The sequence below is a fragment of the Sinohyriopsis cumingii genome, chromosome 7, assembly GCF_028554795.1.
Source record: "Sinohyriopsis cumingii isolate HCF-2022 chromosome 7, ASM2855479v2, whole genome shotgun sequence".
In the NCBI taxonomy this organism is placed as follows: domain Eukaryota; kingdom Metazoa; phylum Mollusca; class Bivalvia; order Unionida; family Unionidae; genus Sinohyriopsis; species Sinohyriopsis cumingii.
This window is the reverse complement of record NC_142967.1, coordinates 133,909,378-133,927,670: the sequence shown is the minus strand read 5'-3', so window position 1 is coordinate 133,927,670 and position 18,293 is coordinate 133,909,378. Positions and strand designations below refer to the sequence as shown.

The 18,293-nt window shown below is 33.1% G+C and overlaps 1 protein-coding gene across 2 annotated transcripts in view; it reads right to left on the bottom strand.

The window, feature by feature from the left end:
* The window catches only part of LOC149796165 (gelsolin-like protein 1), a 68,275-nt gene that overhangs the window by 10,069 nt on the left and 39,913 nt on the right, over positions 1 to 18,293 (bottom strand). For both annotated transcript variants that reach the window (XM_089966103.1, XM_089966104.1), the window contains exons 11-12: positions 14,536 to 14,618; positions 2,986 to 3,067 (exon numbers count right to left, since the gene is read on the bottom strand). In XM_089966103.1, coding sequence (XP_089822229.1) covers positions 2,986 to 3,067; positions 14,536 to 14,618 — 165 coding nt within the window. The remainder of the gene's footprint in view (positions 1 to 2,985; positions 3,068 to 14,535; positions 14,619 to 18,293) is intronic.

Below are 18,293 nucleotides of genomic sequence, written 5' to 3'. Positions count from 1 at the left end.
CAGTATCTTTCTTGCATTATGCAATGACAATCAGTATCTTTCTTGCATTATGCAATGACAATCAGTATCTTTCTTGCATTATTCTATGACAATCAGTATCTTTCTTGCATTATGTAATGACAATCAGTATCTTTCTTGCATTATGTAATGACAATCAGTATCTTTCTTGCATTATGCAATGACAATCAGTATCTTTCTTGCATTATTCTATGACAATCAGTATCTTTCTTGCATTATGCAATGACAATCAGTACCTTTCTTGCATTTTGCTATGACAATCAGAATCTTCTTTGCATTATGCAATGACAATCAGTATCTTTCTTGCATTATGTAATGGCAATCAGTATCTTTCTTGCATTATGCAATGACAATCAGTATCTTTCTTGCATTATGCAATGACAATCAGTATCTTTCTTGCATTATGCAATGAAAATCAGTATCTTTCTTGCATTATGCTATTAAAATCAGTATCTTTCTTGCATTATGCAATGACAATCAGTATCTTTCTTGCATTATGCTATGACAATCAGTATCTTTCTTGCATTATGCTATGACAATCAGTATCTTTCTTGCATTATGCAATGACAATCAGTACCTTTCTTGCATTTTGTTATGACAATCAGAATCTTCTTTGCATTATGCAATGACAATCAGTATCTTTCTTGCATTATGCTATTAAAATCAGTATCTTTCTTGCATTATGCTATGACAATCAGTATCTTTCTTGCATTATGTAATGACAATCAGTATCTTTCTTGCATTATGCTATGACAATCAGTATCTTTCTTGCATTATGCTATTAAAATCAGTATCTTTCTTGCATTATGCAATGACAATCAGTATCTTTCTTGCATTATGTAATGACAATCAGTATCTTTCTTGCATTATGCTATGACAATCAGTATCTTTCTTGCATTATGCTATGACAATCAGTATCTTTCTTGCATTATGCAATGACAATCAGTATCTTTCTTGCATTATGCAATGACAATCAGTATCTTTCTTGCATTATGCTATTAAAATCAATATCTTTCTTGCATTATGCAATGACAATCAGTATCTTTCTTGCATTATGCAATGACAATCAGTATCTTTCTTGCATTATGCAATGACAATCAGTATCTTTCTTGCATTATGCTATGACAATCAGTATCTTTCTTGCATTATGCAATGACAATCAGTATCTTTCTTGCATTATGCAATGACAATCAATATCTTTCTTGCATTATGTAATGGCAATCAGTATCTTTCTTGCATTATGCAATGACAATCAGTATCTTTCTTGCATTATGCAATGACAATCAATATCTTTCTTGCATTATGTAATGACAATCAGTATCTTTCTTGCATTATGCAATGACAATCAGTATCTTTCTTGCATTATGCTATGACAATCAGTATCTTTCTTGCATTATGCTATGACAATCAGTATCTTTCTTGCATTATGCAATGACAATCAGTATCTTTCTTGCATTATGCTATGACAATCAGTATCTTTCTTGCATTATGCAATGACAATCAGTATCTTTCTTGCATTATGCTATGAAAATCAGTATCTTTCTTGCATTATGCTATTAAAATCAGTATCTTTCTTGCATTATGCTATTAAAATTTGTATCTTTCTTGCATTATGCAATGACAATCAGTATCTTTCTTGCATTATGCAATGACAATCAGTATCTTTCTTGCATTATGCTATGACAATCAGTATCTTTCTTGCATTATGCTATGACAATCAGTATCTTTCTTGCATTATGCTATGACAATCAGTATCTTTCTTGCATTATGCTATGACAATCAGTATCTTTCTTGCATTATGCAATGACAATCAGTATCTTTCTTGCATTATGCTATGACAATCAGTATCTTTCTTGTGTACAAGTATATATAGTAATAAATGATTTTATTGATAACTGTTAATCCATTGTTGTTACTGGATCTCTGCAATCCATGTGGACCACTAATGAAACACATTGCAAGCCATGTAAGAATCATCATATATTCACCTGTCTACCCTTTGTTTGTTCAAGTCAGTTAGAATGTGGCATACTTCATTTTATGCTTTTTATTTTAATATTCCTAAGTACATGATAATTTTCATATATGTAATATGTCATAATAACACCTCATGATGTCAAAAATAATGTCAAAACATTATGTAATAGTACAGCATAACAACCAAGGTATCCAAATGTTTGTCAAAGTAATTTTGCAATGCTATTTTTCAGTTTTGTCAAATAAATTCAGTAGTTTTTGTCATGCAATAAACAGAATCTTACATGTATGCTCATCTTATATGATATTTACAAAACTCATAGAGTAATTTCAATCTTTCAGATTTCAGTCTCAACATGGCTTGCAAAAGATTATTTTACTCCTTTCATAAATTTAATTTGAAAAAAGTACACATGTTCGATTCCTTATATATAATACATATGAACATATATTATTATAACCTGTTAATTTTTTCCAGTTTAAGTTTCTACTTAAATTGTGTGCAAAGAATAATGTTTAAATGTGTATATCCAACTGGAAAAAAACTTGATTTTGAAGTTGATATGGTAAGAGGTACGAGCAACATAGCTGATAAGCCAGCTGATTCAAACAACTAACTGACATTCAAAGTTGAACTCTGAGATCTTAGTATCATGGAACAAAGGTATTCACAGTTTCCATCCATCAAAAATTTCAATGTCAGATTAAATAAACTGTTTATTCAATGCCTTGTTATATGGTACTGTATGCAGTATTTATTTTGTTGTGTTTGCATGAGGGGTTACATCAGAAAATTATTGAACATATGTTTCATTTCTATTAAGACATTACACCATCTATATAGTAAAGAAACAATAAACAAAACATAAGTCACAAAACTGAATTAATTTTACCTCAGGAAATTGTGAGAAGTGAAATATTTAAATGATCCACAACATGTACTTTCACAGTAAGGTGTAAAATCTACATGAATAAATATAGTACACATACATCACTTCCAAAATCTCCTTTTGTGATTCCATCTCCACTTTTAATTTCTGAAAATTCTACCTCTCCTCCAGCATCTGATAGCCTGCCAAAAGATATTGAAAAATGATCATCATTAAAAAGTACATAACTGATATAATTACTGCTACTGTTTTTTTTATAGATATCTTACTTTTTGACTAATCACTAACAAGACTTAAGATTAGTGCTTTATAAAACTGAGACAGTTACTGTAACTATGTCGACTGTAGTCTTTCATATGCTTGTAAAGTATAGTCTATACTACAATTTTTCAGCATATAATTTATTGGTAAAGTTTGAGTAATAAGAGATATAACAGTGTGTACGATTACCATTTTCATCATGCAAATAAAAAATATGTTGATGCTAAGTTTATTGCTACTGAGAAAGCATTTGATAGTGTTTATGTGGTTTTACAATGGCAATTGGTTGCCATTTTTGCAGCATCATTTTTCTTAGACCGCCTCCATACATATATTTAGACTGGAATGAATTGTATTAGGAAATGAAGTAAACAGAAAAAACCAGTCTGTCACACTGCAAAAATGGCAGCCAATTATAAGTGTAAACCTTCTAATATTGTCAAACACTTTAGTAGCACAAAACACTACATCTACATGATTTACTGTGCTTTGTGAATAGAACATGGTAACTTATTCTTGTGATTACTCAAATATTACAATATGAATGAAATTAGAGTGGAAAAATGCTAATATTAGCTAATCTTAAGTGTACTATAGCATTTTGTTAAATATGTTAATACCTTGCAAATTAATTTGTTTTAATTCTCGAGTTATCGATTTTTTGCTTTTCATTGGTCTGTTACAAAAAAATTCAAAGACATAACAAAATTATGCCACCCATTCACACACACAACTACAAATGATACACACCCTTTACCTCCAGGTGTAATGGTTAGTTAGACATGTCTCCCATTTGCTATTCATTTACATTTTTTATTGAGGCTTTTTACTGGGATGTATATAATATTAATTCATTTATATGAAAGATAATAAAAACTTTAAAATTTTTGCACATTACTTGTGTATCATTAATAAATTAATTATACAGTATTAGGAATAAGTCTGGACTTGCTGGTAATTGCATAGATTATGACGCCAATTTTATCTTTCATACAAAAAATTATAAATTGAAGCTTGATGGATTTTTATTTAGTTTTGGGTTTTTTTTCTGACAAATCCACAAAAGTATGTTCCAGGAAAAATGTACTGTTTTCAGCCAAACAACAAATTTACCCACAAATTTAAAGATTCACTATAATTTGTCATTTCCTTGATCTTTCATACACTCTCACAACAGTTATAAATGATCCAGTCAGGTCATCAAGAAATGTACAAGAAATTTAAATGACGATAAGTTTGTAACAAGATAATAATTTCAGTCTAAAATCTTAATATTAACTTATCTATCAGCAGCAATGAATGCACCACAAATGGGTCTGTATTCTGCGTTTGATTTATAGAACCTTAAAGACAAGAACTAAACTAAAACTAGGAGATGGCCATTTAGGGGACACAACTCCTTTAAATGATGATGGGATGTGCTTAAAATCCAAATCCTTCAAGGTCTTACCAAAACAAACAACATACCATTCAAACATAAAGATATCAAGTTGATCAACAAGGGCCACAACTCTGTTCAAAATAGAACAGCCAAGACTTAAAAGGTATATGAAACAATATGCATATCAAATTACATCAGAATATAGTTCATGATTCTTGAGCTATGCTGATTAAAGCAATATCACATTCAAAGATACAAAGTCGATTAACAAGGCTGATAACTCTGTCACAAATGGCAAGAACAAAATAAAATGTATATTTAGGTCTATGATACATTATTCTTACCAAATTCAATCAGAATATGTTGAATGTTTCTCAAAAAAGCAACATTCCAAATTCTGTCAAGACAAAAGTATGCTTGACAAGGAGCATAACTCCATCCAAAATTGAGTAGGCTAGGCTAAAAGTCACATGCAAGACTTTGAGATAATGTTCATAGTAGTTTGCATCAGAATTTGTTAAATGGTTCTTCAGCTATGCTGATTATAAGCAACATCTCTTGTGATGATTTGAAGTTTATTGTCAAGAGCCATAACTCTATTCAAAATGAAGCTGACAAGACAAAACTCACAAAAAGCACATCTAGATCTGATACAATGTTAATATGAAATTGCATCAAATTATTTTGATAGGTTCTTGAGCTATGCTGGTAGGAAGCAACATCTTTGTGAAGATATGAAGTTAATTGTCAGGGGCCATAACTCCATACAACAATAGACCCTCAAAGGAACTGACACTCTACTGGCTGAAAAGAAACTTTCCAGGAATTCAAGAGAACACCATTGTTTTTTTTTAAATGATGAGTGTTTAAACCATCTTTGATATTCTTTGGCAATAACAAAAGTTTGATTTAGGACCAACAAGGCAGCTTAAGAAGTTTTCTGCTGGAAACCCCATATCAATAAGAATTTGCATTTTGGAAAGCAATGATAAAAAGATTTCAAAATGGATGCCATGGTGACCATACTCAACATCAGATTGGCACCATTTTGATTATGTACCAACTAAACATCATTCAAATCATACAAGGCTTTTAGGTGAAAGCATAATATCAATATGACCAGACATCTAGGAGAAGTGGATAACAAGATTTTCAAGAAGGACATTCTGGCAGTCATATTAGAATTTGGACTGACCATTTATTCAGTAGAAATAGTAATACATTTTTTTTCAAGATGGCCACTATGGCAGACATACTGAATGTCTGAATGACAGAGTAGGACCAACTAAACATCATAAGAAGTTAATTAGCAAAAACTCCATGTTGATAAAACCATCCTTTCAGGAGGAATAATTCTATTCTCAAGATGGCAACTGTGGTGGCCGTATTGAACATCAGTTGAAAACCATGTTCATTTTGGACCAATTATACATTCAGAAGGATTAGCCATAATTCAAATCAGCACAATTTTCATTTAGACCAACTAGGCGTCATAAGAAGTCTTCTGTTAAAAACTCCAGGTCAGTATGATTTGATATGGAATGAATGTGTGTATAAAGTTTCATTACAGTCCTCCCAAGTAGTTTAGAAGGAATAGTGATAATAAACTTGTGCTAACAGACAGACAATGGACAATAGACAATCCCATAAGCTCTTCTAGTTTATGGTGAGAAGGTACGATTGTTTTTTCTTATTAACTGCTGAGTGTTCAAATAATCTTAAATATTTTTAAGCAAAAACAAGGGTGAATGTAAAATAAGCACCATTTTCATATCGAACCAATTAGATATCATAATAATTTTTTTTATTGAAGCTCCATGTCCATATGACAACCATATCCATTCTGGATGATTAGCAATAACAAGGTTTTCAAGACAGACATCATGGTGGCCATTTTGTGAGATCAGTACCATTTCATTTAGAACCAACTACAGTGTCAGTAGGAGTCACAATAACAAGATTTAAAAATGGTTTCCACACTGAATGTTAAATCAGTATAATTTTCTTTTAGAACCAACTAGTCATCACAAGAAGTATTTTGGTGAAAACATCATGTTGATATGACTTCCTGTTCAAGAGGAGTAGCAATACAGTTATTTTCATTACTGTTGCTTTGGTAGCCATATATGACATCAGAATGACACCATTATCATGATGGACAAACTAAAAATCATAAGAAATCTATTCTTGAAAACCCCAAGTTGATTTGAACGTGTTCAGAAGGGGTAGCGATAACGAACATTTTTAGCATGGCCAATGAGGTAGCCATACTGACTGTCCAAGCTGCAATTTTTTCATTTAGGACCAACTAAACAATGGCATGAAGAGATTAAACCTTTCAAAGATATTTGTCATAGATGCTTATGCATAAGTGCTGCAAAGCTTTGGTCATTACAAGAAGTTGAATGGATGGATAGATGGATTGTTATCAATACACAGATGGAAAATCATCAACAGACAAATGGAAAGTCATCAACAGAAAAATGGAAAGTCATCAACAGACAATAGGAAAGTCATCAACAGATACATGGAAAAGATAGTTACTATGGGCTTCTGTATACTAATGTGGGGCTGTAATTAAAAAGTAACTTTAAGTTAAATAATATGTATGCCATCACTGAAGATGATTGGCATGTTCATGATCAGTGGCAAAATTTTAACATTTCTTTGAATTCTGATTTTACTCCATTCAAAAAAATACAATAAATATGATTATTTTGTTGGTTGTGATACTAAAGTTAGGAACATTTTGTTAGTGTGATTCAGGGAAAGCAAAATGTTGAATTGCAGCTGTGATTCAGGGAAGGATGATCCATCTGCAAGGCAAGCAAAGCCCTTCACAACTAAATTTGAGAACTCCAGGCTTGATAGATTTTGAATTTGTGAAGCACAGTAGCAAGGGCAGGGGGAGCATTATTTAATACTTTGCATACCGGTATGTTGTGAACACCATATTGACATTAATCATTCTAGAGTATACAGCACCATACATCAACATATTAACACCAGCTTGCATCTGGACCATGCAGCAATCCAAGAAGAAACATGTTTAAACAATCATTGACAGTCCAATTCACAAGGGCTTAAGTGTGTTTCATCTACAATAGTACCATCCATTTTAACTAAGAGCAACAAAGTTCGTGTTTCTGCTATGTTATAACAGTACCATCCTGTTTTGACTGAGTGCAACAGAGTCTGTGTTTCTGCTACAACAGTATCCTCCAGCCTTGACTGAGAGCAACAGAGTTGTGCTTCTGCTACAACAGTACTATCCTGTCTCAGCTGAGAGCAACAAAGTTGTGTGTTTCTACTGTATCAGTACCATCCAGTCTCAACTGAGAGCAACTAGGTCTGTGTTTCTGCTACAACAGTACCATTACCATCCAGTCCTGACTAATAACAGCAAAATCTGCAACCACAAACTGATACTTTTTTTAAACTGTACAATGGATTTTAAAGAAGAAACTTTATCTTTTTTAATTGTGTGTGTGTGTGTGTGTGTGTGTGTAATATGACAATGCTAAATTAACCAGGTATATTCTTTCTCTGGAAGTGTTTTACAAGCTTCCAAGAAAAAAGACATGCTGTTTTCTTTTGGTCTCATTTGAATTTCCAGTTATGTTCTACTGACTTGCATGAGTAGGTAACTTATTAATAATTATATAGCATAACTTATTTGTGTTGCACACACTTAGCCCCTCCCACTCTCGAGGCCACAAAACACACTTTTTTAATCTAAGGGAAAACAATTTATGGAAGGTTTGCAGGTATATTTTCATTTGAAACAAAAACTATAACTCTAAAATAAAAGCTTCTTGAAGAAAAAAAAGATTTACAAAACAACATACAGCACTCCCTCATTATAACACTGTTCCTGCTGGAATGTAAATAGTCATGGATTGGATTTCATTAAGTGGTAGTAAAATTATATGCATTATGTACTTTGTTATATTCGTACTATAAGGTAGCATGTTCTAAGGCTGCCAAGGACAGTTTTATAAATACACAAAACTGCATAAGTGTTTGTTCTGTTTCAGCGAAAAAAGCAAGTTTGATATGGCATAGAGATATTTTGAGGCCATCAGTGCAGTTTTGTATTTATTATATACCCCCTTTTTTATGTTTTCTAATTTTTTATAGCTTTACTGTATGAAAAAATTCAAAAATGAATTAGGATTTAAAAATGTTAGATTCATTCTAAAAATAGGCATGTGTGGACATCAAAAAAGATACACAAGTAGTTCAAATCTTGGTGTGTGATAGGGAAATATGGATACAACAGCTGTATCAAACACCGGATGAAGTGTCTAAGATTAAATGGCCATGTAATAATGAAGGAGTACTGTAAACACCAGATGAAGTGTGTAAGATTAAATGGCCATGTAATAATGAAGGAGTACTGTAAACACCAGATGAAGTATGTAAGGTTAAATGGCCATGTAATAATGAAGGAGTACTGTAAACACCAGATGAAGTGTGTAAGATTAAATGGCCATGTAATAATGAAGGAGTACTGTAAACACCAGATGAAGTGTGTAAGATTAAATGGCCATGTAATAATGAAGGAGTACTGTAAACACCAGATGAAGTGTGTAAGATTAAATGGCCATGTAATAATGAAGGAGTACTGTAAACACCAGATGAAGTGTCTAAGATTAAATGGCCATGTAATAATGAAGGAGTACTGTAAACACCAGATGAAGTGTCTAAGATTAAATGGCCATGTAATAATGAAGGAGTACTGTAAACACCAGATGAAGTGTGTAAGATTAAATGGCCATGTAATAATGAAGGAGTACTGTAAACACCAGATTAAGTGTGTAAGATTAAATGGCCATGTAATAATGAAGGAGTACTGTAAACACCAGATGAAGTGTGTAAGATTAAATGGCCATGTAATAATGAAGGAGTACTGTAAAGCATGTGAAGCTCAATATTTAGCACAGTCATGTAGTTGCCTTGAGCACACGAAGCTATCAGGCTTTTTTTAAGCAGGTTAAGGACCAACCATTTAATTTTATGGGAGAATGGGGGGTGTCTGGGATTTTCTTTCTCTACGATATTTTTGTTTCTTTTCTGAAGATAAATATCATTTTTAACTAATATGATGAGAATAATTAGTTTTTCTTTTCTTCAAATAAACCTCGGGGCCCTCCCAACCTCCCAACCAGAAAATTATGTGGTCAGTCCCTTAAGCATCTGAATTTAAAAAGCAACATAATCCACTCTGTACATCATGAAAAATATGAAAATGGGTTTATGATTGCTTTAAGTGTTGGCTCTACTTGAGAGCCATGGAACGTGACATGTGATGAATGAATATTCAAATTCTAACAACACAGTGCAATTATAAGCAGATCACTACACTGCCTGGAAAATTCATTAATTAAGCTTTTGTGTAGCTTACAGCGACCATATATAACTTACCTCAGTCTGAAAAAAATGGATATATGAGAAAATTACTATCTTATTACATTTTATAATTTAAAAAGCAAATGGAAAATTACATATTCATTGATGAATACCTCCTTGTCTTTTCATGTATCCTGCATATTCATGATGGTTGCTGGGAACTAAATGCCATATGAAATTTTTTTATTAAAAAAAAAATACATACCAGTAGATGAAGTTAATAGATTTGCAGAATGATTTAATTTATGGCTTGGAGGGATTTATCCCTTTCAAACCTGTGCCAAACTGTTTAGTTTCAGTTACTAAGAATAGTTAGTATTTCTAATAATGGACACTTTTAAATATTTAGTTTTATATGCTTTTTAGCTTTGAAAAGGTGAGTCGAAGTAAAAAGCACGAATTCGGATACAACATGATTGTGGTGTGGTTCCTGAAAATTCTTATATTTGTTCATTTATACAAAATAAAGATTCTATTTTAAGGTATGAAAACTAATGTGCAAAAAGTTAATTATCATTTTGAGGATGAGATTGTGTATGTATTCAGATATAATCTCATGAGATTTTACAATAATTTCACCAATTGCTTGAAGAAGTGCAAAGTTTTGTATCAAATTAAACAAGAGCTTGATTTAATAATTTGACAAGAGATGACTTTGTCTTATGACTGAAGAATAAAGGTGTTCATGTTTCCATTTTGTGAATATTCATTTAAATGTGTCAGTAGACAATCACTGCCCTTTCACCATAGCTTATTTTGAAAGAAAGCTGATTAAAATACTGATTAGTGTTAATCTTATTATTATTGAACTATAAACAACAAAGCCAGCATATCTTCTCCAGTTTCCTTCATTGCATTTTGTATATAATTTTTGCTCAAAAGAAAAGAATCTTTTCCAAATTTATAAATCGAATAATTTCAGCATTAATTACTAATCATCAAAGTTAATCTCAGTACTGAAAGTTGTTAAATTATGGGACAATCATATTTTAAAAAACAGACAAAAAACAAAACAAAGGAGAAAGCTGCCAATAGACGCACATCACTTTGTCATGTAATCAATCATGCAGTCAGTTGACAACTGAATACTATTCTGCAGTTCTTATAAAAATGAAACCCTTGTTCCTTAACTAGTTGAGACAAATAGAGGTCAAAGTGGTAATTAGTGAGTATTTAGAACGGATAACTGGATATAAGAAAGTAAAGCTTGTACTTTTCAAGCCTGAAGCCCTGGGTAGGAGAAAACAAATGCAGTTAGCTTCAAGATTCAGTGTTCACAAGTCAAGCAAACAAAGTGGTGGTCTAATAAAGCTTATTGCCTGAATTTAAAAGTCAATAAATTTACCAACCATTTAAAGGAAATACAATAGGTTATCCATTTCTGCTCAATCAACCATTATACATACCCACTGAAATTAAGTTTATGGCCCAAATTGTCAGCAGTTTTGATCATTGTCAGACACATGTAACACCCCCATCCCCTTCATCTTAATCCTTTCTATTAGGGAGGTACTTGTCTAAATATGTTCTGTCCCAAATTTTTATGAATTTTTTAATAACCTCTCTAAAAAATTAAAAAGAAGAAAAGACCTGAACATTTAAAAGTCATATTACGTGTTTTTAGAGATGTATTAAAAAAAGAATCAATATTTTGCAATTTACATTCATCCCTTTCAGCATGTTTCAATGTACATTTCCCTAACCTTCCAATTCATCAGTATTCTCAGTCCTTTGATCTTCATACTGTGTCTTTTTTGTCAAGACTTGCCATGCTGTATCTTTTTTGTCAAGATTTGGCATACTATGACTACATTTACAATGAATTAAGCTGTATACAGTGTGTCAAGTTCACAAGTCAAGCTCATCAGAAGTTATTAATGTAGAAATTAGTACAATGAATGTATCATATTTAGACCTTTGTATCCTGATATGTATCATATTGAAACCTTTGTATCCTTATATGTGTCATATAAGGACATTTGCATCATGTTGAGACCTTAGTTTCTCACTCATGTGCCAGAGAAATCTACCTGTTTTGCTAACCTTACTTTTCTTATCTCAGTCTGGTTGTCTCAGTCAGGTCATATCAGTCATGGTGTCCACGTGCTAGGAACTACTTTAAAAAAGAAGAAACCCTTGCTGTATTGTGGTGTGTCTGACAGAGTTGTTCTAAAATCAAACAACAACAATAGATATATAACACAAAAACCCATATAGCAAATTAATGTACCATATAAAACATTTTGAGAGAGACAGACACACACCTGCATAAGAAGTCGACCTATTTGGTATTATGCTAGAAACTATAGTTCATTCCACATAGCATGGTGAATTTTATCTTATCTGTAGATCTAACTCTGTAACATTTTCAGGTCAGTCATATAATTTGTGTGAAATGAATTAGATACTGTTATTTACATTTAATGACTATGACTGGAAAATTTACTGAGCTATAGATTGGATAAAATTTGTGATGCTGTGTGGAACAAACTATGACAAAAAACACTGTTCCAGGCACACCGACTAAACACATCACTAACTACAAGAAACACTGTTCCAGACACACAACTATACACATCACTAACTACAAAAATGAAAAATCCAAACTCTCTTAAGAGCTACCGCAAAGAAAAGAACAACTAGAAATGTATTATATCAGACCTGTATTCTTCAAAGTTTGTCAAATACCCCAAACAATGCCAATTGAATCAAACATTGTAAACAAATGAAAATTCCTGCACTTATCAATCAGAGTGGTTCATTCATCATTCCACACACTATTCCACAAGATTTCCATGTAGTTTATCATTGTACTAGTAATGGTAACACTTGCCATATTTCCACAAAAGAAAATATTAATTTCTAAGAATATATGAGTTAGAAGTCTTTTCTGTCACTGCACACTTACTTAGAACTGTACATTAGTCTGTACCCAGTACTGTCATGTATAGTACCATTGCCTACCACAGAACTTTTTCCAAATTAGAACTGATGAAAGTTAAAAGTTATCCATATAAAAGATAAAAGATAAAAGATATGAATTACTTTGCTATTTTTATATGATACCCATTAAATGTGAAAATATAGTAATATCAAATGGTTTTATTTTTTTCTATTTGCTCATGTGTAGAACTTGCTTACTTGGGGTCAACAGATCACCCATTTGCCCTCATTAACATATTTGTATAAATGCACAGTACTGTCTCATTAACATATTTGTATAAATGCACAGTACTGTCTCATTAACATATTTGTATAAATGCACAGTACTGTATTTTGAACAACAATAACAGGTAGCTCATCATACTCATTGTCCAAAACCTAACAATTATAACTTATTTCCTTGACATCGTTTTAACCTTTTCCAGGAATGGCATAAATAGCTAGACTGTACTTAGATAATTATTCAGATTTTCATTGAAAAAATACAAAACCTGATGACCTTTATATAGAGTGAGAGCAATAATAGTACCTGATAAATAATACATGTGCTGTGTTTTGAATCTGTTAACTAAATTGCAGAAGGGCAGGGTTATTTTAATTTCATTGAACAAATTGGGTGAGAAAAATAATCCATGTTGGTGTTTGTACCAAGACAAGGAAATCCAAATCACAGGGTTACATTATTTGTCTCCCCATGAATTACGCAGAGTGGGGAGACAAATAATGTAACCCCATTGAGATTTCCTTGCCTCAGTGCAAACCCCAAGATAGATTTTCTTAATCATGACATGTATGATACTGAAACCTTCGTATCATGATATGTATCATACTGACACCTTTGTATCATTATATTTATCATAATGACAACTTTGTATCATGATATGAATTGAGACCTTTGTATCATGATAAGTATCATCCTGGCACCTTTGTACCATAATAGGTATCATACTGACACCTTTGTACCATGATATGAAGCATACTGACACCTTTGTATTATGATATGTATCATAGTGATCACTTGGTATCATGATATGCATGATATTGATACCTTTGTATCATGATATGTATCATACTGACACCTTTGTATCATTATATTTATCATAATGACAACTTTGTATCATGATATGAATTGAGACCTTCGTATCATGATAAGTATCATCCTGGCACCTTTGTACCATAATAGGTATCATACTGACGCCTTTGTACCATGATATGTAGCATACTGACACTTTTGTATTATGATATGTATCATAGTGATCACTTGGTATCATGATATGCATGATATTGATACCTTTGTATCATGATATGTATCATACTGACACCTTTGTACCATGATATGAAGCATACTGACACCTTTGTATTATGATATGTATCATAGTGATCACTTGGTATCATGATATGCATGATATTGATACCTTTGTATCATGATATGTATCATACTGACACCTTTGTATCATGATATGTATTGCATAGAGATCTTTGCATCATGCTTCAAATCATGAATCTCAACATCAGTGGCTATAGACATTTCTGTTATCCAACAAATCTAGGACATAAGTAAATGCTCATTTTTGTTTTTATGTTTGTAATCACGCACTCCATATTTGAATAAAGAATCTTTCTCATTAAATATCCCAAAGTGTTAAGTCACACCTGAAGAGTTTTTTCTCCCTCTGTCCATTGGTCACATCTTCCTCTTCCTCCAGATCCTCTGTCAGGTTCAAGTAGAAAGGATGCTGAAAAAAAAAACAGAACATATTTGTTTGAAGTAGTGGCCAAAAAAGTTAAAAATTCCTTCAAAACAATATCCTATAGTACTGTAAATTTTTAATTCCAATGAAGTTACAAAAGGAGGAATTGTTGGAAAAAGTTTTAAAGTATTTACAGCTCCCTTGGGGCTGGACGGATAGGTTGGTGCTGGATGGATGAGGGATAGGTTGGTAAATTTCATGCTATGAATTTGTTCTGCCATCAGTGTAAGTATACAAGTATAATTTATGAAAACATATTTGGTGGCTAGTCATTAGGGTTCCAGACCTGGGTTAAGATGTTTTGGAGCAACAAGACAACAATTTTAAACAGAGATGACTAAAAAAGCAACATTTGTTGATCCAAGTAGTCCCTGCATGTTTTAGTACCATTATACAAAACTCAGCCTGACAAAAGAAAGCAACAACACTTTTTCCTAAATAATGCATAAATTTTACTGGAATAGAACTAATTGATATCCTTATATATTTGTTTAAATTGACCTACCTCAACATAAAGACATAGTAAGGTATTGAATCATAGACATTAGTTCATGAAATGACAAAAATAGTTCAGTGGTAGAAATGTCATTAAAATACTACAAATCACATTGTAAGAATTCTCAACATTCTTTGGTTCCTATTGAAAGAAGAATACTGTTGACAGTCGTAACTCAAAGCCTGATCAAAATGAATTATGAATGATGAGTCATAGCAGAAAGCCTCATCACAATGAACATGGACAATGACAGTCATAATGGAAAACCTCATCACAATGAATATGGATGATGACAGTCATAACAAAAAGCCCCATCACAATGAACATGGACAATGACAGTCATAATGGAAAACCTCATCACAATGAATATGGATGATGACAGTCATAACAAAAAGCCCCATCACAATGAATATAGATGATGACAGTCATAATGGAAAGCCTCATTGCAGTGAATATGGATGATGACAGTCATAACAGAAAGCCCCATCACAATGAACATGGACAATGACAGTCATAATGGAAAGCCTCTTCGCAATGAATATGGATGATGACAGTCATAACAGAAAGCCCCATCACAATGAATATAGATGATGACAGTCATAACAGAAAGCCCCATCAAAATGAATGTAGATGATGACAGTCATAATGGAAAGCCTCATCGCAATGAATATGGATGATGACAGTCATAACAGAAAGCCCCATCACAATGAATATAGATGATGACAGTCATAATGGAAAGCCTCATCGCAATGAATATGGATGATGACTCTGAGATGGTACTTAACAGATTTTGTAATAAATCAAACATATCTATGGTCTGTACTCTATCAGTGTTTTGAAATAAATAAATAGCACACATTAGTCTCTGCAGTATACCATCCATGTGATGATGCATGCAATTATTGTGGTCTGAGTTTATAGTCATTGTAATAGGAAACTAGAACCATACACTATTGCCAAATCCTCTAACCTCACTTGGTTACTTTCAAAACCTTTTTCTTATGGTGATAAAAAAGAAGAAAGAAACTAAATTCCATCAAAGACTTCTAATCAAAATTGATATTTAATCTCAATTATTAGAGTTTCCACACCAAACATGAATGGTCTGAAACCCTTCAGACACCATGCATCCAACCTTCCTTTGGGTACAAAGTTTAGACACCATGCATCCAACCTTCCTTTGGGTACAAAGTTAAGACACCATGCATCCAACCTTCATTAGGGTACAAAGTTCAGACACCATGCATCCACCCTTCATTAGGGTAAAAAGCATTCATTTATGATGCAAAAACCTTTTTGTAAGCTTCATCTGAAAAATCATCTATTCTTTGCTTCATGGTAGAACTACACACCCATCATATGACCATGTTAATATTCTTCTTTGCAATGGAATTGCTGCATTATTTATAACATTTAATTTGTACAGACCATTCAAGTTGAGATTTTTAAAAATGTACCTGCCAGTTTTTAAATACACTGTTGTCTGCTTGATATTAAAAGTGTCTTCTAACCTACTAGATATGAAGAAGTTAATGGTCATCAGTAACCTACTACATATGAAGTTTGTGTGTGATTTGGATTTTTAATGTAGCTTTAACAATTTTTCAGTCATTTGCTATGGTATCTGCAGCATGGCAGTTTATAGTGATGTCTTACACTGGGGCATCATCGCACAGATATGATGTCCCACCCATTCACATTATCCTGACACCAGGCCAACCAGTCCTAACACTAACCTCTTGATGCTGAGCACTTAGCAAGGCAGCTGTTAATACCATTTTTATGTCTTTAGTATGACTCAGCCAAGGTTCGAACCCTTGACCTCCCATATCTGAGGTGACACTCTAACCACTGGGCCACCAGAGTGGTCTACTACTAGATATGAATATGTTTGGTGGTCATCACTAACCAACTAGATATGATGATGTTTGGTGATTATCATATGACTTTGTAAATGCAAACTTGACATATCTGCAAGCCCAACAGGAAGGGTAAGTGGTATAAAAAGCTGCATGAAAACTGAAATTTGATGTGATTCTGTTATTGATAATTATGCTGTCTTAAAGATTGTTTTATCTGTTTGTATTTCAGAACTTAATTTTATTTCTTTGTATCTTTTAACATACACTCCTACATTCATATATCTTGACCTGAAAATATCTTAACTTTATTTAAAACTTCTATCATTTAAAATAAAATAATCAGTGTGCCTGCATGCAACTAAATGAATTTAGAGTAAATGTGACAAGTTTTTCGAAACCAGATGATGAAATCCACACTGTAAAATCATAATATCTGTCAGAAAACACCAACTACATGTATCTATCTGAAGTGATTTTTTTAATTGTAGTTTGCATGGTGTGCATGAAAGGTCTGCATGAATGAGTTTTGTATGATACTTTAATGGCTGTCAGTTGTATGTGGCACACTTGAACCAAACACATAAAAATTTAAAAATCATTATTATTATTATTGTGTGCAGTGTGTGCTCAGACATTTAACAGCATCTTCATCAGCAAGGTTCAGAGCCTGCAGTCCACTGGGGAACTTTGTCAGTGGACAGTTGTTCACAATGTGTGACATGGTCTGAAGAGCTCCACAGCAACAGGAAGAGTGAGTGACCTGGCCCTATCAAACAAGGTTGACTGCACAACAACCCTGTCCTGTTCGAAAGTGGTTCAGCATTGTTCAGAGATAAGGTGGAAGCTTGAAGCCAGGAAGGCAGACAGATGGCTCAGTTATGAGGAAGTGGTTTACAACATCTGTTGAAGACCACTCGACACTCCATGCAGAAATAGCTATCATATCCTCCAGCAACGAACCTAACCAGTCAAGTGGACTGCTGGATATGAGGTGATGTCCATGTACAGTGGAAGTTTGTCACTGGCATAGACCTTAGCCAACACTTTAGTGGTTGCTTCCTGCCAACACAGATGTGGAGGAAGAATGTTGCTGAGTACCAGCAGCCATGGTAAAGGAGTAGGACGTAGTGTTCCAGAGATTATGCACATTGTTGTGTTGAGCTGGACATCAATTAACTTAGCGTGAGATGATCAAGCCCAGACAGGAGCACAGTACTTGACTGTAGAATAACAGAGGACCAATGCTAATGTCTTGAGTGTCTGAGCACTAGCACCCCATGTTGAGCCAGCCAGTTTGCAGAG